General features: G+C 47.7%; 1 protein-coding gene across 2 annotated transcripts in view; it reads left to right on the top strand.

The window, feature by feature from the left end:
• Positions 1–23,386, top strand: part of LOC147688502 (coronin-7-like) — a 1,252,182-nt gene that overhangs the window by 903,233 nt on the left and 325,563 nt on the right. For both annotated transcript variants that reach the window (XM_086941395.1, XM_086941394.1), the window contains exons 15-18: positions 19,888–20,020; positions 20,849–21,024; positions 21,750–21,858; positions 23,292–23,378. In XM_086941395.1, coding sequence (XP_086797521.1) covers positions 19,888–20,020; positions 20,849–21,024; positions 21,750–21,858; positions 23,292–23,378 — 505 coding nt within the window. The remainder of the gene's footprint in view (positions 1–19,887; positions 20,021–20,848; positions 21,025–21,749; positions 21,859–23,291; positions 23,379–23,386) is intronic.

Below are 23,386 nucleotides of genomic sequence, written 5' to 3'. Positions count from 1 at the left end.
CAGGAGTAAGTGATGTTGTGTTGTCGAAGATGATCCGTCGCCGGGCGGAATTGCCTGCGGCGCTTTAGGGTGACCAGGGCCAGGTCCTGGTACAGCACTGGAGAAAGACCTTTATAGGAGAGAGGGTGGAGGGTTCTCGCCTTTGCCAGGATGGCTTCCTTGGTTTTGAAGTCCTGCAGGCATACTAAGATGTCCGCCGGGGAGGCGTTAGGTGCCCTCGGGGGGCCGACTCTGTGCGCTCTATCTAAGACAATTTCCACGTACTGAGCAGCTGCCAAGATATGGCGGAAGAGGCCCTGTGCGAAGGCAAAGAGATCCTTGGTATCCTCAGTCATCTTCTCCCCTCGGATCCGAATGTTATGCCGACGCGATCTGTTCTCAAGGTCCTCCAAGTGTGTTTGGAGATCCAGCTGCTGATCTTGGAGCCGCAGGACTTCCTGCTGGAGCATGGTCACCTCCGTCGTGGTGGAGTCGTGCTTAGTCTCCAGCGTTGCGACCTGCTCCCCCATCTCATCTACATCTCTGCGTAGTTCCCGCATCTCGGCCGTCAGATCCGTGTTCACCGTTTGTATGTCAGCCCTGAGAGTGTTGAAGAGCGATTCTAGGAATGCCTTAGTGATAGGCTCCGGTCCGGAGTCGGGGGTGGGCTGCGTAGTCGCCATTGAGTGGAGTACTGCCGTGGTGTCAGAAACAGTCTGGACCTTCCCAAAGATGTCTTGCAACGTTTTCTGCTTCCTCGTCCGAGCCGAGGACATAGTCTTAAGGGCTCCAAGAGAAAGCCCGGGCCAGGGAAAGCGGTTGTGTGTGATGTGGAGGAGAGGGGAAAGGTTCCCAGCACCATCAGCCACTGTGATATGGATCTGACCTTGTAGCCTCCGTGTCCCAAGGAGCCACGCACGTGTTCAGCAGGAAGAAGCCCCCAGCAGGCCAGAGAGATGTTGATTCGCGGTCACTAGAAGCACCACCGTCAGCAATAGGGCCACTCGGCCGGCAAGGTGGGCCAGCACGACAGATGTGTCCTCGGGAGGCGGGCAGTGAAGTAAGCGAGAGTGATCAGGGCAGATAATGCGCACTCCACCAGGGCATTCAGACAGGCCTACCCCACCGTGGGCCACCGTCTCTTTCAATCCTCAAAGGTCCCACTTGGCTCACCCCCGCATGTGTCACCGCAAGGCAGTAGAGGCCTGTGATCTGTGGACTAGTCACACTCTTGAGGTAGTAAAGTTCGCCCTACAAGGACAGCCAGGGTGGGGGGGGCGGAGGGTCGGGACCCTAGCGCTGGAAGCCAGTTGCACCACCTACAGCTGCGTATCTCCACCGAGGGGCTCTCCCTGTCGCGCTCCGTAGTGCCCTGCCTCCTTTGCCTGCCCTCAGGCTATCTCCCTCGCCGAGCCTCTCAGTACGCAGCAATCCCACTGTTTTGTGCTCTGTCCTGCAGCCAGGTCACCGCACGCAGTCCTTCGACATTGGGTCCTGAGCCGACCCAGGCGAGCCCGCCAGTGCCTCTTTTCCGGTAATCGGGGTGGATGAGGTTGGATGGGTGCAAATCTAGGCTCCTCTGGCCGGATCAGCGGCTTCCGCCAGGTGTCTTGGTAGCCTGCGCATGTGTGTGGTGGGCGAGGCAGATCTCGCCGCCTCCCAAGTCTATTAGCGCGAGGCACTGCATGTTAGTGGTGGCCTCCCACGGAAGTTGTACTGGGGTGTGGGCCCTTCCTACCCTTTCCGCTAAATATCTGCAATCCCCGTTGGCTCCGGTCCCCAGTGTCGACTCCGGTGCCACGCATAGCAAGCTGGCGTCTCCGAAAACCGGCGTGGCGGTGAGGTAGGTAGGCCACAGCTCGGGGCACCCTGGGTGACTCTCCCCCGGTCCGGGGACTCCAGCGGCGATTTCGTTCAAACACTCAGAGGGCTACCCCCACACTTGGCCGGCCGCTGTGCCACTGAAGTTATATTGACGCAGGAGAGGAGGCGGTCGCCGCAGGCCCGGCCCGGCTCCCCAGGTCCCGCAGTGCACTTCAGCCGTCGCTAGGGCCGGTTCACACCCGATCTCCGGCTCCACGGGTCCCACAGACCCCCGACCAGGAACGCAGCCCCCACTGTGCAGCAGATGATGTGGCGGGCAGAGGCTGTGGTGTTGAGAGCCGGCCTCGGCGGTGTCCTTCTCGGGCCGCCATTGTTGCTTGGCCCCTGCCACGCTGGTGTTGCAGCCGCCGGGCTCCCCTCTCTCTGGCCCGTGCGCAGCACCCGCTGCCGGTCGTGGGACCACCGACGGTAGAAATGGACAGCGGGGACTCCCGCCACCGATTTGGGCTTTTCCCAGCTGTCTTGAGAGAGATTTGATTCTATAGACGGCGGACGGCGAGCAGGAGCTCAGAAAAACACGTCCTGCCTCGCTGCCATCTTGGCCATGCCCCCTAACATCATTTTTTAACCTTAATTTTTTTCTGTGAATTCCTGAGGGTTTTTTTTAAATGTAAGATATTATTACCAGACAGAACTATAACTGTCACTTTAACCTTTGTTTTTTCCAGTACATTTCTAGATTTTTTTTAACATAAAGTAACAATATAAAGCATTGTTATTTTAAGTAAGAGAGACCTACTGGATTTTTCAAAGAATCAGAGCACCAAAATAAAAGCGGCAGGTCTATTGGTGCTAGCAAGGGGTCAGAACATCAACCTATATAAAGCAGACCTATTGGTTTTACCAATAAGCCACCACAGTATTTTATCAATAACCATATGGCAATATTTCCCTTATAAATACACACATGGCAATACAGAATAATTACTTTCACCAAAAATGTAAATAAACATTTTTATTCCAAGCAACTTTGAGTGTTTCAAATCTTTCCTTAACACCTTCAGAGCGGCGCGAATTTTCGCGCTGTGCTGAAGGTTCTAATGAGCCAACGGGCTCATGACGGAACGGTTCCGTCATGAGCACAGCTCAACCGATGCTCATGACGGAACCGTTCCGTCATGAGCATCGAAGGGGTTAATACTATTCAGGCCACAAAATGCAGTTATAGAACCGGCCACAAAGGGTCCTTGGACTCCAGCTGAAGCGCATACAGCTCCAGCTTAGTGTTTTAAAAAAATGATAAGCTCTCCTGTGGGCGTCGACTCAGTGACCCAGGAGACTTATAGTTTTGTAAAACTTTCCTTGAGGGGAGCTGTGCTTCCGGCATCCTCCCACAACACTTTTTAAAATTGTAGGTGGGGGCTGTGCACCACAATACCTAAAGATTTTATCCAAAAGCCCATAAAGGTCATTATAGGGCGCTCCCAGTATGGAACAGTTAATATTTGATTAGCAGCCTTGCTGCTTCAATAATGAAGTGGCGAGGCCGTTTTTATTTTTTTTATATATTCTTGGGTGCCAGGGTATCACCCAAGTCAGACACAGCCTGCATTGTTTTTTTATTTTTTTAAAGGCAGCATAGGGAGCCCACTCCTTATATTTTTAGTGGGTGCCTCTGTCCCACCCGGGACATCCACAACATAAGTAATTGTTGGGGGCAGTAGGGGGAGCACCAATTCCCTGGTGGCCCCACTGTGTTCTCTGCCATCAACCATCCTTGGTGCCGGCATGATCCAACTCCATTGGTTTGTTTCCAGCTAGTGGGAGCAGCTTTTTGTTCTGCTCCCATCTGGGAGGGGCAAAGCAGTTTCCCTTCCAGGGAAAGGGCAGGCTGAGAATTTGATTTATATTCCCTGCCCGCACTCTCCCTGGCAGGGAACAAGTCTGCGTCCCTGAAAGATAGGGCCCCCATAAATAACGATATCGTCACTGGGGTGATGTCCCCGAGGCCTTCTGATGGCGCAGAGAGGGGGGATGCATGATCACTGCAATAAAGATATCAGCTCCAGGGAATGGTTTCCACGGGCCTTCTAAAGGCCTGAGGAGTGGGGCCGCACACCACCCTCCCCTAAATATGAAATAGGGCCTGGAGCATTGGGGTCTCGAGGGCCATCCAATTGCTCCGGAGGGGGGGCTGCATGCATGCTTCCTTAAAAATCTAATTGGTCATGGAGTGCGGTCTCCAGGGCCTTCTAGTGGCTTGGGAAGGAATGCCACACATGCCCACTCCCCAAAACATCAATGCACCAATTCCCAGGCCCTGACCCACCACTGGTGGCTTTTATTTAACAAGCATTTACAATGCATCGATCTCGCCTTTGCAAAAGTTAGAGATATTGGCATTGTAAATGACAACATTTTTATTTATGTGTTAGTTTTGAAAAACGTTAAATAAATGGCATTGGCATTTACAATGCCAATAGCTTAATCTCTCGCAAATGCCACACACAGACCCACACACACATAGAGCCCCCCACACACACACAAACCCCCCACACATACACACAGAGCCCCCCGCACACACACAGAGCCCCCCACACACACAGAGCCCCACACACACAAACACACACACTCAGCCACACACACAGAGCCACACACACAGAGCCACACACACACACAGAGCCACACACACACAGAGCCACACACACACACAGAACCACACACACACGCAGAGCAACACACACAGAGAGCCACACACAGAGAGAGCAACACACACAGAGCCACACACACACATAACCACACACACACATAACCACACACACACAGAGCCCCACACACACAAACTCTGACACTCCAAGCCCACTCAAATAAGGAGCATTGACAATCACCTCCAGTACTAGGGGGCAGTAAAATGGCTCTTCCCGCCATTATAAACAGAAGATGGGGACTATAATGCATACAAATGTAGTAGATAAATGTTGCTAGGCCTATTCGCTCACAAACTTTGCAACAGTGTATTCATATGTACAGCACCACACCATGCTTAGAGCACACCTTCAAAGGTCATCCACCATTTCCCATGTAGGTATAATGCATCCAACACCGTTAACTGTACTTCTGAAACGGTTCCCAGTTGCCAATGCTTGTCTGCCTCGTCAGCAGTTTGGAGTGTTACACAAAAGTTGAAATACAACACATCACAATGCTTAAAAACAGGCTTATACCCCGGAACAAATAGGTGCTTAGTACGAACTCTCTCCAGCCCTGACCAGGTCTCTGTGACAGAGGCCCTCTCTGTACCGGTTGGACATTTTTTGTATCCCTCAAGGCGCCCGAAATAGAGAGGCAGGGTCCTGGGACACTAAAGCAAGTTAACAATTTCATGGTCTACGCCCCTCTCTGTGGACAGGAGCGGCTTGCACGGAGTGCCTCGCTCTGTCTGGGGGGATGGGGGAGAGAGCTATGTAAATCAACCAGTTAGCTTTGCCTGGGTACTGTTCACTACACCACATACAAAAACATTTAGCTTAGTGACTCCATTAATGTGTTTCATCTCGGCTCAGTGGCTCTCTGGGTGCTGGGGGAGAGGTGCGAAGACGTGTCGCAGGAGGGGGGAGAGCCAATGCGCAACGCTTTGTAGACTTGAAAGCTGTCGGCTGTTTTGTTCTCTGCGCCAGCTCCGCGCACACAGTTTAAGGCACGCGGGGCTTCCATGACAACACCCAACGATACCTTTTATAAAACTTAACATAATTGGAGCCCCCTCCAACTCCCCTATGTTGTGCGCTTCCATTGAACCCAGCTAGCTTCTGCCGGCCGGTGCGAACGGAGTGGGGTGTAGACCCCTAGCACGAGCAGGACACGGGCCCCGCCCTCACCGCACAACTGGGCCTGACAATACAGCGCTACACATGGATTTCACAGAGCTGCAGAAGGATTTCCACCTTTGTGCATTGCGAGGTCTGGTGGGTGAATCGTTTCCAACTTAAGGCCTAGAAACACAAGCAGCAATAACTCGTTTGAACAGCATTTATATTAATAAAGTCACTAAACAACAAGACGAAGCTGCGACACGTGCAGCAGGGAAGAGTAAAGCTGAGACCTCAGAGCATGTAAACAAGCACTCGGAACAAGCATTCAGCATGACGTAGTCTTTCCTCTTTTTGAACCGTCCGGACGAGTTTGGCCTGACTTACGTGTGTGGTAAAAGGTTTATTATCTTCTTTATGGGGCCATCTGTTTCGCCCCATAAAGAAGAAAAGAAACCTTTTAACACACACGTAAGTCAAGGAAGCCAGTCTGAAAAGGACGGGGCTAAAAGAGAAAGAAGTACGTCACTAGGACCTCTTTTCCAATGGCTGGCCACTGTTTAGCATGAACGGTGACGCCAGCCAATGGAAATGAGGGGCGGGGCTTAACCTCACTAGTGAAACTCAGTCTAAGTCATTAAGTCTCGCCAGCGAGACTGCTCATGTGCGCAGTCTTACGCTAGCCGAGACCTAAAAAGGGATGGAGACCGCTGTTTAAAAAATATATATATATTTTAGCGCAGGTCCATGGTTCCTCTACAGTGAATTTTTGTTTTTTTAAAGTAACTTTGTGGCTAAACCCCCCCACCAGCCCTAGGGCATCAGGGTAAATTTTTTTACATCTCATACTTGACAGTGGACTGATTCTTCTAGTCCTAAAATGGCTGCTGCTACGTGTTTGTTGATGTTGTGGCAGCCAATCAGATGTTATCTTTTCATCTGTTGAAAGGCGTGGATCCTCTATATCTCTATATAAACATACATTTTAACCCTTAATATCTCAAAAACTACGTAACGTATTTACACCAAATCACATAAAGCGCCCTTTCAGGGTAACAATGTAGCTTTCTGCCAAATTTGGTGTAATTCCGTTCAGCCGCTTTGTCTATAGTTGTCTCTATAGTTGTGTCTAATTATCGAGAAAATAGGTTTTAGGGCCCTTCTTTTTCCTGGTCCATACTTGACAGTTCATCCAGAAACTTTCCAGGAAGTAGCTGAGGTGGATGAGACTTTCTTTTTGTAAAGTTTAATGAAGATTCGTCAAATGGCTCCAACTTTATTAGCAAATCCAAAAATCCATGGCCAGTGGAAACTTGACGTGGTCCTAATTACAACTGCCCATAGGCAACTGCCCATGTGTGGTAATAATAGAAAAAACACACACACACATACCACTACCCCCTTCATAAACACACCACCCTCCTTCATACCCACCAATATGAGGACTGGCCTTTGACCGTAAAGAAGTGTGTATTCACTATTCTAACTTTAAATGCGCTCAGATACTGGGGTAGATTATAAAGCAGATCGAGGCAAATAAAACTACACTTTTAGTTTTTTGACACACTCGCTCTAAAGTACTTAAATATACTACGGGGACCTGTCCTTACACAGATAGCGTTTGCCGGGTTCTGTAAGGGTTTACACACACTATGAGGACCAATCCGGTCCTCACAATGTGGGATATTTTTGCACACTTTCTCTCACTATCTCTCTCTCTCTCTCTCATACATACATTGCTGGGTCTCTCCATGCTCACAACTGCACTAACCATGAAGAACAACACTCGTATACAAAAGTCCTCTGCACATACATCCTACACATCTCAAACCTGCCACATAATTGAATATCACTTTACACAACTGTAGCCCCCTTCATGCAATCAGAGATCAGTAAAGAGCTTGCTTACATGGTACTCAACCGGGGGGCGTGGCTACGAGCCGAGCATGGCGGACGTGTAGCGATTGAGCTCCGTCTATAGCCCGCAATACTAGCTAAATATCCTGTTGCCCTGAGGTCCCATCCACCCGACTCAGGCCCCTGACAACGCCGTAAGTGTAGGGGACGCAGCGACGGAAACAACTAACCCTGTGGCACCAGCTGGGACCGTGTGAGGCCACCGGGACTGCTGAGGCCTGTGCCCCTGGGCGAAGCCGCGGCCTAGATTTCGGGCGTGGCCCGGGCAGGCCGAGGGCGGCTGGCGAAACACCGAGGAGACAGCGGAGGCAAGCGGCGATACTAACACCTGCCGTGGCACCCGGAGACCAACACCCGCTCCCTCTGCACACAACCGTCACACGTGGGACACCCCGGGAGCACACCGAGGCCGCCCTGGTCGAGCCGCTTGGATTCGCGCCCGAACGGCGGCGCGCAGCACCATTTTGATACCGCCACACCAACCGGAGCAACCACGACACGGCATACATCATAGCCACTGCACGAGTGCTGAACCAATGCTGGCGACAACTGTACGCAGCAAGATACAGCCTACAGGAGAAGGCACTTGGTTACAGGCCACATACGAATTTTCCACATTGAGAGCTACTGACTGTGAAGCGTACCGGAACGGCGGTCCTTGTCCGAAACAACGCTCCCTTCCCACAACCAGAGTCTGCGGTAGGCCACAGCTGCTTGTACCACCGAGAACCCTGCCGCGACCGAGTGAGGGGCGATATTAACTGCGCCACTACACTCGAGCGTAGGCCCTGCAGCGTCGGTGAGATCCTCCGTCAGTCCCCACTCTACCGGACGAGCTGATAAAGGACATATCCACATGAAGTAGGAAGAGGACAGACGATACGTGGTGCCCGCTGAGATATTGAGGGGGATGTTGAAGCCGGTCCACCGCCACCCTGCTAACGAGATCCATGGGAAATCACAGGGTCAAGGCCCAAGACCAGGGCATGAACGCGGACATGCAATCTACCGGATCGGAGGATCCACTTGCCTCTTCCAACGTGGACATCATATCGCCGACTGGAAAGGGCAAGCAAGATGCCAAGCTGGACCTTATACTAAATGAAATAAGAGCCGCAAGAGAAGCGCTAGAACTGCGGATGGACAATATGGCCACTGGCCTGTCGCTTCTACAAGCGGATCACAATAAACTGGCTGAGAAGGTCTTGGAACACAAGCTAGCACTGGATGATCTGATACCGCAGCAAACAGACCACTCCACGAAGATTGAGGGTATGGAAAAACAAATTAAATTACTGTGGGACAAGATGGACGATGCGGAAGGAGGGGCCCGCCGCAACAACGTCCGAATCCTGGGAATTCCGGATCGCAGCGAAGGGAGAAATCCCACGCAGTTCGTGGAAGACTGGCTCAAGACGGTTGTTGGCCCACAAGACCTGACCCCGCTGTACAGTGTGGAGCGTGCACACAGAATGCCAGCGAGACCGCCGAAGCCGGGGGCACCACCACGTCCATTGATAGCACGACTCCTTCATTATAAAGACCGTGACTCAGTCCTACGTGTGGCGAGAGAGAAGGCGCCACTAAGATACGAAGACAAAACTATATCTGTGTATCCGAACTTCACACCGGCGGTGCAGCGAGCCAGATCCACCTTTCTAGGAGTGAAACGTAAACTGCGGGACAGGGATTTAAATACGCACTGCTATTCCCCGCTCGCCTTAAAATACTGTACGAAAATAAATCACACTTCTTTGAAACTCCTGAGGAAGCGGAGGAATGGATGGAGGTAACACTGACTCCGCCGACCACACAAGATCCATTTGCTGACAACGGAGGTGTCGGACCCTCGAATCCGACGGACCGTCATCATCCCAAACACACCGCTGGAAAGGAACACGTGGCACGTTCAACAGCGAGTGGAAAGTCAAATGGTGGCCGCTCTGGGAAACATACAACTGTGATCCAACTGACGGAAGAGGCTCTGGCCGCGCACGATGCAGGAGGCGCAGCTGGCTCAGTCAGTACTTCGGGTACACATATGGAGGTATCCGGCTCTGCAGACAGCTTGCAGCTCTTCCCCAAAATCACAGCACAAATGGCGGATGAAATTTGACAGCGCCCTGGTCGGACTCCAGGTGGTAACGTATGAACCTCACGCACGGGGGGGAATGGATGGAAGCGGGGACACATCAGTTAGGGCTCGCTGTAACACCACCGACAGGTACCAGACAGGTGTACGTGGACTACTCCCCCCACCGTATAGACATGTTCTGGTTTGACATTTGCCCACGTTGGGCAACCTGGTTTAGACCTCGGGTTGTTCTGCTTGGGGACCTTCATGTTAAGGGGTTATACGTTCATATGGCACTTGACTCTTCACACATGGTACACATTGCCTGCCTGCCCAGAAGTCTCATGGACTCACGCATCACGAACAGAAATGGGGTCCTTTAATACCTACAAACTGTGCACCTGGAATGTGCGGGCATGGGGTCTGTACACAAGAGACACCGGATACTGGCACAACTCAACCGGAGAGGTGTCATGTTGGCCTGCCTCCAAGAGACTCACCTGAACAATGCGGAGAGCACGAAACTGCTAAAGAAGTGGAGGGGACAACTGTTCGCTACCTCTTACTCTGTTTTCTCAAGGGAGGCAGCCGTTTGGCTCCGGAACTCAGTTCCCTTTAAGGCAGTAGAGCAGAGGATAGATAAGGAGGGCAGATATGTATTTGTGCGTGGTCTGCTAGACGGCTCCCCTATTGTAATTGGAAGTGTGTATGCACCGAATTCAGGACAATCGGACTTTCTAGCAAGCATGAATGCGATGTTGGCTGACTGGGCGGAATACAAATGGATTATAGGCGGGGACTTTAATGCGGTGTTGGACACCTCACTTGATAGATCGTACCCTCCCTTACACGCCACTGAGAGCAGAAGACAGGCAGATGCGCTAGCGCAGTGGGCGATAGGTTAGGACTTGGCGGACACTTGGCGCTGCAAACACTTACTCAGCAGGGAATACACTTTTTACTCCCCGCCTCACAAATTACACACTAGGATAGTCCGAGTTTTCTGCTCCACACCCCTATTAGAGGCGATACCCACGGCAGAACATATGGGTAAGACACTTGCCGACCACAACGCCATGGAAATAGCAATTCAATGGGGCCGGGTCCCAACGCCGATACCAACATGGCGCTTAAATGCGGAACTGCTAGAAGATACTGTCTTCAAGACATCGCTGGCAGATACCATTGTCAATTACTTCACCATAAATACAAACACTGCTAGTTCCAGGCAAATGGAATGGGACGTATTTAAAGTGTCGATTAGAGGGGAAGCAATGGCTGCTAGAGTGGGTAGGAGACGTGAGGTGATAGTCAACCTCAAAGAAGTTGAGGGTAGACTAGCAATGCTGGAAAGTGAGGCTGCAGGTACGAACTTGCCCTTCACACCACTGCAGGAGGCACACATACTTCACGCTGAGCTACTAGAGGAATTGAGGTTACTAGACTATAGGGAGTACACATGTAAACAACATACACAAGCTGACAGAGCAGGCCCCCTACTAGCCCGCATTATACGCGACGCCCGACACACCTGCCCATCTTGGAAGTTATGGACCAAGAGGACTCAATGGCCACAACTCAGATAGACGTTAACAATGCCTTTAGGGATTACTATACCACACTATACGGTCCACACCAACAACTCTCAGACACGGCTTTTGAGGAATTTATGAGGGACTTAGACCTGCCCCAGCTAGCGGATAGACAACGAGACGATCTGAAACGTCCCATCACGATCGCAGAAATCCGACAGGCCATTCACGCACTACCAAGGAACAAAACCCCTGGGACAGACGGCCTCCCAGCAGAGTTTTACGAGACATATATTGACCTGCTTGCTCCGCACCTGCAGGTTATCTACCAGGAGGCACTGCGAACTCAGTCATTACCACAGTCGTCCCTTTAGGCCCTGGTAGTTTCCCTCCTAAAACCGGGCAGGAATAGACTGCACCTGGCTAATTACCGGCCTTTATCTTTACTAAACACTGATTATAAAATACTAAGCAAGGTACTGGCGACAAGATTAGCCCAATACATCCCACAACTGATACACCCCGACCAATGTGGGTTCGTGCCCGGCAGGAGCACGGCTATGAATCTCCGGAGGTTGGCCCAACTCATGCTGTGCGACCACACAACAGGAGGAACAGAGGGCTGTGTATCCTTGGACCTAAAACAAGCTTTTGATTCCCTCAGATGGGACTTCATGTTTTCGACTTTTGCAAAATTCGGGATACCGCCTGAGTATATTGCCTGGGTCAGATTGCTATACACTCGCCCAACGGCGAGGATACGTACGTCCAGATGCATATCGGAGACCCTGAATGTTGCGAGAGGTACAAGGCAGGGATGCCCGCTGTCCCTGCTCTTATTAATTTTAGCACTGGAGCCACTGCTCTGTAAACTCCGGACATTGGCGCCACATAGGGGCATATCGAGAAGCGGGACAATACATGTGGTATCCGCATACGCTGATGACATTATTCTGTACCTACGAAATTTGAGAGGCGATTAAGACCCCATACCCCAAATATTTGAAGACTTCTGCACGCTCTCGGGCCTCACCATTAGTGAGCCTAAATCATACGGATACTGTTTTAACACCGCTGGTGCGTCCACCCCATTGCTCTTTGCTCCACATAACTTTCAAATGGCGGAAACAACTTTCCGTTACCTGGGGATACAAGTATATAGGGAGGCCGGGGACATGGTAGACGGCAACCTGGGTAGATCACTGTCGGCACTGAAGTCCCAGGTACAATTCTCAGCCACACTGCCACTATCTGTGGCCGGTAGAGTGGCTATCTCCAAGATGGTAGTACTCCCCCGCCTAATTTATTACTTCACCAGCCTACCATTTCTGATCCCAACTGCATTGTTTAGAGCGATACACAACCCTAACTGAACTAATATGGGGATCAGGACGGAGGCGTATCAGTCTTGCCAAACTACAACTCAGCTCGACAGCTGGGGGTATGGGCGTTCCAGACTTCCGGGCATAGAACTTTGCCTGCCAACTACAATGGCTCGCCTACTGGCTGGCGGGTCGGAATTTGCATGAAATCGGCATAATGGAAGAGGATTGGTCGAGAGGGAAAATCCATACACTGCTCTTGCCTCGTTCGGAGCTTCCGGTGGCGTCGCCCCCACTCCTCCGACTAGCCATAACCTACTGGAGGAAAGCGGTGAAATACACTGCACCGACGACCTCATATGCCCCCACGATCCCACTACTAGGTATCCCACTGGGGACGGGACTGCTGTCTACCCAAACACTCGCGGTGTGGCATGACGCGGGAGTCACACAAACCGGGGACCTGTTTGCAGATGGTCACATGATGCCATTTGAAGACTTCCGCACCACACATAGTATTCCGGGAGGATCGTTCCTGCTGCATGCCGGTATACGGCAGTACATATTAAAGACATGGACACAGACTGGGGACGAACCCCCTACTAACCCACTGCTAACAATTACCTTATGGGAACCGGCAGCCACCTAACTAAATGGCTTACCTCTGGTATTAGAGCAGGAAAAGCAACAGCTCTCCAACCCCTAAGAGCGAAATGGTAGGGTGAAATTGGCAGACCGCTTAGGGATAAGGAGTGGGAACGCATCCTCAAATTTCCCAAAAAAGTGGCTAGGAACCCGAAGTTCAAGTTCATACAATTGATGGTGTTACATAGGGCGTATCTTACACCCCACCGCATACATGCTATGTTTCCCAACTCGGCTGACACGTGCCCCCATTGCAGAATGGATGATGCACGGCTGATTCATATGCTATGGGACTGCCCGAAGCTAGGCTATTACTGGAACACGATACATGAGGCGCTCACTAGCGCAGCTACCTCCAGACCGACAGATACCATAGAATACGCCATACTAGGACTAGGGCCAGTGGAGCGCAAAAGGAGTGTGGCAGCCCGTTTCACTGACATGGCCTTATTGCTTGCAAAACGCACAATCACAATGCGATGGAAATCGGCCAGACCACCTGACCCAGAGCTATGGAGGGCGGAGGTATTACGCTGGGGTAAGGCGGAGGGCGAGGCGTTACAACGCGAAGAACGCAGGGGCCTCAGAAAAACGCCAATTTCCCTAGATTGGTATGCTATATTGGGGACATTCGGAGCAGAAGGGACCAGCGGGTCTGACCACTCATCAAATGCTGGTTGAGGAGAGGATTTTATATATAACTGTCACTAACTCATGCCCACGTGACATTACATGATTCCAGGTGCAGCATTCATTCACGCACCCTATACATTTATTGTTTGTATGACCCTATATGATTGTGATGGAACCTATAATGATGTAGACTGTAATGGGCAACGCCAAGTACTAAGACTTTGAAACGTAATTGCTTAAGAGTGCCGGAGGAGGGAGGGATGGGAGGTGGGATGTTTTTTCTAGGGTGTTGGTTACATAAAAATGAAAAGAAAATTGAAAATGCCTAATACTTCACCAGGGCACCGTAAATGTATGAGCATGTCACTGAACAAAATTTTAAGAATGTAAAGTGCCATTATCGCTGTACCTTTTATACTGATAATAAACAGATTTAAAAAAAAAAAACATGGTACTCAACCGAAATACTCTTCCAACAAATCAGAGATAGGTCACAGTATGGCTAGTGTGGCTCTTCTTCACCACACTTCACTTTTTTTTAACGTTCCTTACTCAGATACTTCAAGGTTGGCAATGTGCCAGCTAACCCAGACAGCACACGTTCAAGGTGGTTACTCCTGTGGCCTCACCTATGAAACCTTTACACTCATTAACACACCTACAATTATGTCATACATAATGAAAATTGCAATGAAACCGCAACTACATTGTAGATGACACAACTAAAACTCAATGTATTGACTCACCGATCTATGGTGGAATCCTCAAAAGCAGTGGCTATTAACCCCTTTGATGGGGACCCATGGGGGTTTGTGAAGCCTACTCAGGGGGTCCGTGACTGCCTACAAAATTAAATAATACTAACAGAATAATAAGGTGTTTATAAGTAAAGAACAATGTACACATGAAAATTTGAAAACATTCTGTAAATATGAAAGAATTTGAAATTAGAGGCTAAAAATGAAGTTAGTATCCTCAAAGTGTTTCACAGGAGCAGTGCAAGGGCATCCAACAGAATATAGTATGGATGATGAGTAGCCTCAACTAAATTTAGAAAATCTCCAACCTTCCCATTAAAATTAAAATGTACTTTTTTTACAAAGATTTGTTTGTGAATTAAATCAAAATATTTAATAATTTGTATATTGTTTGATAAATGCTTGTTTCTATTTTTTTATACATTGGTTTGCTGTTCAAATTAGCAAAAATGCTCAGTCCTAGATCCCTGGCTACTAGTAATTACTCAGTGGGGAGTAACCCGATTCCAATAACTATTTAGTGGAGGTCCCTGGGTTCCAGTAAAGATGAAGTGGTAGTCCACAGATGTCAAAAGGTTAATAACCACTGCTCTAAAATATGGTTTGCAGATACCCAAATAACAGCAATGCTACAAGGCCATACATACTAAAGGCACAAAGCACTCAGTATAATCCCACTAGAGTAACAGCATTTCCCGGAAACCCAATCCTGCCTATTTTTTTTAGAACGCCAGGAAGTTTAAACCGACCTGGATCATCCACAATAATACAATGCAATGAGTAAATAAAATTATATGATATTATGCAGTTTCAGCCTTTTTCTGAATGGTCCGGGGTCAAAGTCCTCTGCTAAGGGGTATGAGTAGCTGTTTTTGATTCAGTGAGTTTGGCATTCCCTCGACGAGGAGCAGCTCCATGGAGCTTTCTTGATACTTGAGAGACGAACCCGGTATGAATGACCAAGGGATCAGCCTGGTTGAGCACTGGTCTCTGATAAAAAGAAAATGAAGCAGGGGTTTAAGACTATCTATATTAGTGTGTTGTTGGGGGACGAGAGTGCCATAACGTGAAATCAAGGTTCCAACTTACGATGGTCAGAGGTATGGCAGTTCCCTACACAAATACCTTGCTTGGACCTTGATCCAGTTGGTGCACACACACCACTAATCTGAAGGCACTACATTTCCCAGGCTATCACTCTGGTGTCTCGATTTGTCGAATGTGCTCGATCTGTCACTGATAAATAAAATTTATAATTGTATGGCTTTAGCTTTAGCTATCATCATGCCCGTTTTGTGCTCACAGTCTAGCGTACAGTCAGTATACATCTCCCACATGACCCATTCTAGAACCCCCACTGATACTCAAAGATATATAGGGTCATAGCATGACTTTGTCCATTCCTTATTTTGTTTGATTCCATCCTGTGTTGGGCTGCTGTCCAGACTGTTTATAAGGAGGATTTTCCTTCTGTACTACTACAGCTCAGAAGGATTTTCCATTTTCCCCGCCCAGCGGGGCATTGCATGTGGAACTTTGAAGTGTGGCTGCGTTGACACACATGGTTCTTGCAGTGTAGTTGCATTGCATCCATCCTAGGGACGTTGCCGTACATTGTCCGCTGCATAGGTTTTATCCCAGGTTAGGGACCCGATGATCTGTGTGTCATTTCCCTTCATTGATTCCAACTTGCATCAGGCTACCAGTCTTATTTCTGACAAAAAAGACTTTCAGTTCCACAAACTTGAAAGATTCGATACATCCCCTTCACCACAGAACGTCATATAGTGAACTTTACAGAATGATCAGTTAGGATAACATGATTCGCGGAATGCGGCTGCATTGCTTTTATTCTAGGAATATCAAATGTGACTGCAGGTTATCCACTGGATATGGTCTTGGAGTGACTTTCCTGAAGAAGTGGCCTGGTCGCCGCAATGCACGTAGAAAAAAAAACAAGGGACAAAAAATATAAGCCAAATGTATTGATCACCCTAAGTTGTATTTTCAGTATTTTATGGTTAGATTGATGGACAGATTGATTATACTGAAATAAAGCCACTTACCTGATGTCCTCCTATTTTAGTTGGCCTAATTTAGCAACTGTTGTTACTACTAATTCTATCAAATATTCAGAGAGTTTACTTTGGCTCCACCCAGTGAATTGTTAACTCACTTCATCCTATTTGATATACAATTCTGCCTCCTATGGAATGTCTGCATTGTAATGCATGAGGAACTGTAGTGTATGTTGTTAATTCCCAAGTATGTGCACTCCTTGGGTAGGTTATTCTTTTAGTTTTTGCTTTTGATATTTATTATTTTCTTTGTGTAGGGGTGTGGTGGTGTGGTGCTACCGCACAAAGCTCTCAGTGTTTTCTTTGAATGATAATCTGTTGAACTATCCAGGTTTAAACTGTTCTCACTCATACACATATCACGAAAATATGTATTTGATTCTCACATGGTACATTTGGTTTACTTAGTCATCAGAGTATATACGAGTGAAGTATTTCTGGGTATTCAAAAAAGGTTTATGGAGAGACATAGAGAAATAGGAGGGTAAATTTCAGAAAGTATGCTAGAGGTAACACTAGAGATGAGGGAGGAGGGGCGATCAATGGGGTGGCACACATGGGGTTTAGCGTTGGATGACACTGCTTAATTAGGCCACATGTAGGTGTATGAATTTATCCTGAACAGGGAGGTGGGGTTTGAGGGTAGAACATACCAGAACTGTACTGTTTGGATAATTATCTGCTGATGTATTAATGGGGTGCTCATACACTTATTGTTCGTCTACATATGATAAGCAATAAAAAATAATTACAAACAAAAAGGTTTATGTATAGAAAACACTTTATTCATATTCGTAATCCAAATTCATTCAGGATATAGGATATGTGCTCACTTCAAACTGTGAGTAATAACACATTAGGAGCCAGAGGTACAAAGAATTGATTCGCAAAAAGTTGTTGCAAATTGCGCACCAACTTTTTGACAGTCGATTCTGGTTTTGCAAACTGACCTATGCACTACTAGGTTGGTTTGCAAAATCACCTTTTGAAATGGGTCGCAATTCGACTTACCTCATCAGTATTCATGAAGGAGGCAACAAATTGCAACTCATTCCAATTGGATGCCATCGATCGGAGGGTACCCTGCAAGGGGCAGCAGACCACCAGGTTTGTGATTGCATTTAAATAATTTACTTTTTAATGCAGCCCATTTTTTTTCTTAATGGAAACTATGTATTTACGAAAAAAGGGTACTTTAAAAAAAAAACGTTCAAGAGCTGACATTGGTTCCGTAGACCATTGCCCACCTCCAAACAAACATTTCTTTCCCTTTCGCAAAGGGGAAAGGGGTCTACGGAACCCCTTCCCCTTTGTGAATAGGGTGCCACCTTATTTAAGGAGTAAGTAAACTATCAAGGGATTGCAACCAAAATTGTGGCCGCTGATAATTGATACATATTATTGCAAATCGCTGTTTGAAAAGTTCGCCCTAAGCACGTCCCTTCCAAATCAAGATTTGAGATGCATTTCTGAACCCAGTTTGCAATTCTATAACTTGTTGCTGAACCGCAAAGTGGTTTTAGAGCATGTAATTAAGTCATTGAGTCACAAACCTGCTGATTTAGTGAATTGCAGGCTTTGCAACTGCGAAATGGCTTGTGTACATCAAGCCCTAGATGCTCCATCTCATAGTGTACTGTACATAGTCATTGCTTTTTGTTTCGTTTTTTTCACTGCAGCAGGTTTTTTTTAAATGTTTACTCAGGACTCAAAATGTAACCAGACTTGTTGGCTTTGCAGTGCTGGTTATTCTTGTGACTAATGAAACATCATGTAATGAAGATGAGGCATTTGGATGGGTGTGAATTCGTGAACGATTTTGAGGAGTTGATCTGTGAGCAAGCCTTCAAACAATTCTAGTGCTGGTTCCATCAGAAATCCATGTTCTGCCTCGGTAACCAACCTCAACATAGTTCCTGTGGTGAGGAGACTGGCCAGCACGAATTGATCCTGTTTACGCAAATGTGTTGTTCACTGAGTCTTTTTTTAAGGCTAATGGAAAAAGAATGGTGAAGCAGAGAACCATAGTAGCTTGCAGTTTACCATTGAATGGTCTGTTATTGGGAGAGTTGTGGTAGTAGGGGATATGCGCGAATTTTATGTCATTGTCCTTTTGCGTAATTAAGTGGGCTCTCCAGGAAATTACGTGTAATTACGCGAACTAGAAACCCGCCATTTGGTTCTTTACATTAACTTCACTCTAAGGAATGTGCAAGAAACACTATGGAAGCAAAAACCAGCCTCTTACATTTTGGTTGTTTTTCGACAACGTTGTTCATCGAAATAGAAAACCGGCATTTGGCTCTTTGAACTAATTTCACTCTAAGGAAGGTGCTAAAAACAAAAACCAGCCGCTTACATTTTGGTTGTTCTCATTGCTTATGTGCGCAAAATGTTGACCTTGAACAGCGTGCAATTACGCGATGTGAAGGAATAGCGTAATTTCAGGAATGCCATTCCATGGGGTTAACGCGAAATTTGCAAGATAACGCCCACGTAATGGAGCTTTCGCCCGGGCCTAGAATAAACCTGCTTGGCACATTCCTAATGTTCACTCTGTCCTCATGTTGAATAGATTGGCTTGGTCTCTGGTGTTCTTCAGTGTGTAAGTGTAGAAAACAAAGCGCTGGAATGGGATTATATATTAAAGAAGGAGTTGTTAGAAGCCCTGACGCCTGTTTTCCTGGATGTCCTGACGCTGTAACTCTCTGTACTTGATTGAGTACTTGTGGCTGTGTTTCTGCTCCTGGAATCATATTGTTTTAGCTCGTTCCCATTCTAAAGTTGTTAGCATAGCCTGCCACCTAGAGGCCAGAATGGAAACTGCCTGCAGCTGCTGTTTCAGGAATCGCTGTTGACATACTGAATTGAGTGCTTTGCAGATATACGGGCTTCCTTCCCTGTGAGTGCTCTTCGCAGTTCTCTTTTCTTTTAGTAAAGTGCATCAAAACCTGCTCCCCTTGTGCTGAAATTAACAATTCTCACCCTGCTCCAGTGCTCTTTGGTCTTGCAATCTTTTTGGATGTTTTTATTGTTTTCCCCTTCTTAAGCACATGGAGTAAAGTGCATAAGGCAAAAGTCCACAGAGTTACCCCTGACATTGCGATGCTCGTGACCCTGGTAACTGTAGTTATCAACCCTGAATGATCTAAAAGAGACCCCTTAATGAGGCATAAGTGGCGAAGTGCCCACAAGCCAATAATGGGAAAGAACCACAAACCTGGGTAACTTAACCGTAAAATGATTTCATGTAAGTGATTGACAACAGATTGTGAATAACATGTCTTCATCCTAATTCCTTATTTCTTATTGGTAGGATATAGACAACCTATCCTCTCCACCCAGTTCTCTGACTTCACCCACGACACCCTCCAGCATGGCTGTCTCTATCTCCAGTACCAGTGGCTTCATCTCCAGCCCAAGCCAGAAGTCCCTGCAAAGCATTCTGGGTAAGTGCATCACATACTACTCTTGAACCCCAGCTGATGCCTCCGATTTGTTTGTGGTAGCATTTAAATATCTTCCAAACCACCATAGAGCCTACTTTTTTTTGTCATGTTATTTTCACAAGTGATGGAGTTTAAAGAAGTCTGCGGTATAATGAGAGGAGGAGGAGTCGGGACATTGTGTCTGTTGCAGATGGGGGGTGGGTGCACATTGTGTGTGATTTACAGAATAGGTGGGAAGAGATGTAGAATCAGATTGCTGGGTGTGTGATATACAACGGAGGGCCGTCTGGTTATACAGTGTATAAGAAACAAAATACCCTTTGGCATCTATCAATCAGAATTTATGAAGCGCGGCTAGTCACCTGATAGGGTATCCATACCCCGGATGCTTATTCTAGCAGTCAGGTCTGTAGGGTCATTCGAATTCCGGAAGTGAGGTGCTGGTCTGGAGGTGCGTGGGGAGGCTGTTCCAGGTCTTTACTGCGATGTGGGAGGAGTGTCCTCCACCTCTGCTTCAGTAGATGTGTTGAGTATGGGCAAGTGAAAGGGAGGCGGAGTGTAGTCTTCTCGGTGGTTGGTAGTTGTCAGGTATTGCAATTGACTTTGAAGTTAAAGGTGCCTATAGTGCTATATGCTACAAATGTGTGAGTGTGTGTATATTAGGATGATGCTGCATTTGAGAAGGCAATGCATCTGCACCTTGCGTCTCGTGCCCCAAATTTACATTTTGCATTTTTAACACTCTGACAGTTTTTTCTTGTGATAATTCGGAGACATTTGCACTGGCCGACTAAATTTCACCTTTCACCCATGAATGGTTTTTTTCAGGTCCGAGTTCCAAGTTCCGTCATGCGCAAGGGGTCCTCATGCATCGGGACACCCACATCACAAACCTAAAGGGGCAGAACCTGACCACACCCGGAGAGTGCGATGGGTTCTGCGTGAACCAGGAGCGAGTGGCTGTCCCACTGCTAATGTCTGGTGGACAGATATCTGTCTTGGAGGTAAACACTCCACTGCTACACTGTGATTCAACTCTAAGGTCTTTGTGTCCTCTTCACCTAATGTTCATCATTTCAACATTCAGCATATTTGCACTACTAATTCGTAAAGGTTATGGTTTTTTGTATCTGGATCTTTAAGGCTTTTGCGTGACAACATTACAGCTGGAGGTATAGTCAGTGATTGACCAGACTGGCACATATATTTTGTGTCTCACAAGATCAGAGCAGGGGTGTTATCAAAGGCGGGCAAGAGATTCACCAGTATTTGAGGGGTTAGTGGGATATGAGTGGTACAAAGGACCTGCTCCTTATAGAGAAGTGCAGGTTCTAAGTAGCCCACTTCTAATGAGAAGCTGGAAGCCTTCAGGGCTATGAAGATTTACTTGAGCAGGTTGTTAGTAAATTATTTCTAGTGAAATGTGTGTTTCATTCATTCATGTTAATAATTATGTGATCAGGTAATGAGCACTTGCTTCTATAGCCTACTTGAGGCATTCCACGTGGCTAGAACCTAGTAAGGAGCCACTTAGTTTCACCTTTTCTAATTACATATTTAGATTGTGTACTATTGTGAGCCCCTCTCCTCAGCCTGTTGTCTTTTCTCGTTGTCATTGCCTTTTCTATCAGTTGATATGGGGGGAATTATTCATCTGATGGAGATCCATCACCATGAAGCCAGCCAGTGCTACAAGTCCATCACTTTTCTTTCATGTTCTTCCCTTCAGCTCAACAGGCGTGGCCGTCTTCCAGATACTGCCCTTCCAACAATTGAGAATGGGTCTGCGGTGGCTGACTTCTGCTGGGACCCCTTCTGCACTGAGCGCCTTGCAGTGGGTATGTATGGAGGTTTCTGCTGCCTGTGGGTGGCAGTGCAGACGATGGGGTGAATGAGCAACCAGGTGTTAATGCAAGTAAGTGAGAAAATTGGGATCAGTGAGTGAGCAGACAGAAGACAAATAAGTGAGCTGAGACCAAAGACGAGCAGTCGGAGAGGGAAAGCTTTGGGTGAGCAAGAAGTGAAGGCGATGGTGGCTCCTCCGCTGAGGCCCCCACTGCTTTTCAGCAGTGTAAAGAACAATAAAACGGTTATAATTCAAAGTTATTAATATTTTATTTTTTCCTGTTGTGACAGCTTTGCGGGGCGGGCCTGCTCTGCAGGGGAGGAGTGTTTTTCACTCTCTAAGGGTGAATGAGTGTTTGGCCGGCCTTCTCAGGCCGGCCAAACTTTCATGGGCACTTAGCATGTGCTCCACCCAGGCTCATTACAGCCTTGCTGGAGAACATGCTCAGGCCTCCAGTCCCCGCCTGAGCGCCGAACCACGGCACTCAGACTAATCACAATGCTGCATTGCAGGGTTGTGATTGGCTCAGGGGAGCCTGGGTACTTCTGTTCTGGCCAGAGGGGTGAGGAGAAAAGACGTGGCGAGGGCAACATGGTGAGGTGGTAAGTGAAATTAATTTTCTTTTTACCCACGCCCGCCACCCCTGATCTATGCCAGCCGCCACTGAGTAAAGGATTATGTGAGAGTGAAGGCAGGTCATTGAAACGTAGTGAGCAAATAGGGACGGTAGGGTGAGTGATTGAGAGAGACTATAGGTGAATGAGTGAGTGAGTAGAAATGTCGAGCAGTTTGATTTTGATGGGTATGTGACTAAAATACTGAAAATCCATAGAACTGTTAACCTTTGTAGATTTATGTACAGTATACCTAACATGATAGTCCTGTACTATCAAAATTGTCCTGCTAATCAGTCGAGGGTTTATAATGCCCTGTAAAAGTCACATGGCATCAGTAATCACTTGTCACAATTCGCCTGCACTGTGCCATTGGTTTGAAGCAGCTATATGTTGTTTATTAATGTTTCATAGTAAAGAAATACACTGATACAAATATAACTGTATGTATATTTGTTCCTCACATACGTTTTGTTCTGCCAAGGAAGCTTAGGCTCAAACCATCGTTTCTTGTTGTGAATTTACTGCCCCGGTACCCAAGAATACAGGGTTGGTCCACAATTTGTGTTTTAGGACAATGCATGAGCATGCTACATTTTGCTAAGAGTGAAAACTAGTGACTAATATTAGTGACTGAGGTGAGCATTGCTGAGCTTAGCGTCTGTAGTAGAGACTTAGGGCCATATGTATGAACACATTTTCCCTTAGACACAGAATGGGTAAAACCCTTTGATACATCTGGCCCTTAGGCATGGCGTCTGCTTGAAAGCCGTGCAGCTGATCACTGAGTATCTTTTGTCTTCTTGTGCAGCTGGAGAAGATGCTAAAATCCGGATCTGGTGTCTGCCTGAAGGTGGGCTCCAGAAGACGCTGTCACAGCCAGAGACAATCCTGAGAGGTAAGAGG

The sequence above is a fragment of the Lissotriton vulgaris genome, chromosome 10, assembly GCF_964263255.1.
Source record: "Lissotriton vulgaris chromosome 10, aLisVul1.2, whole genome shotgun sequence".
Classification (NCBI taxonomy): domain Eukaryota; kingdom Metazoa; phylum Chordata; class Amphibia; order Caudata; family Salamandridae; genus Lissotriton; species Lissotriton vulgaris.
The sequence above is the reverse complement of the archived record's forward strand: the minus strand, read 5'-3'. Positions and strand labels throughout refer to the sequence as shown.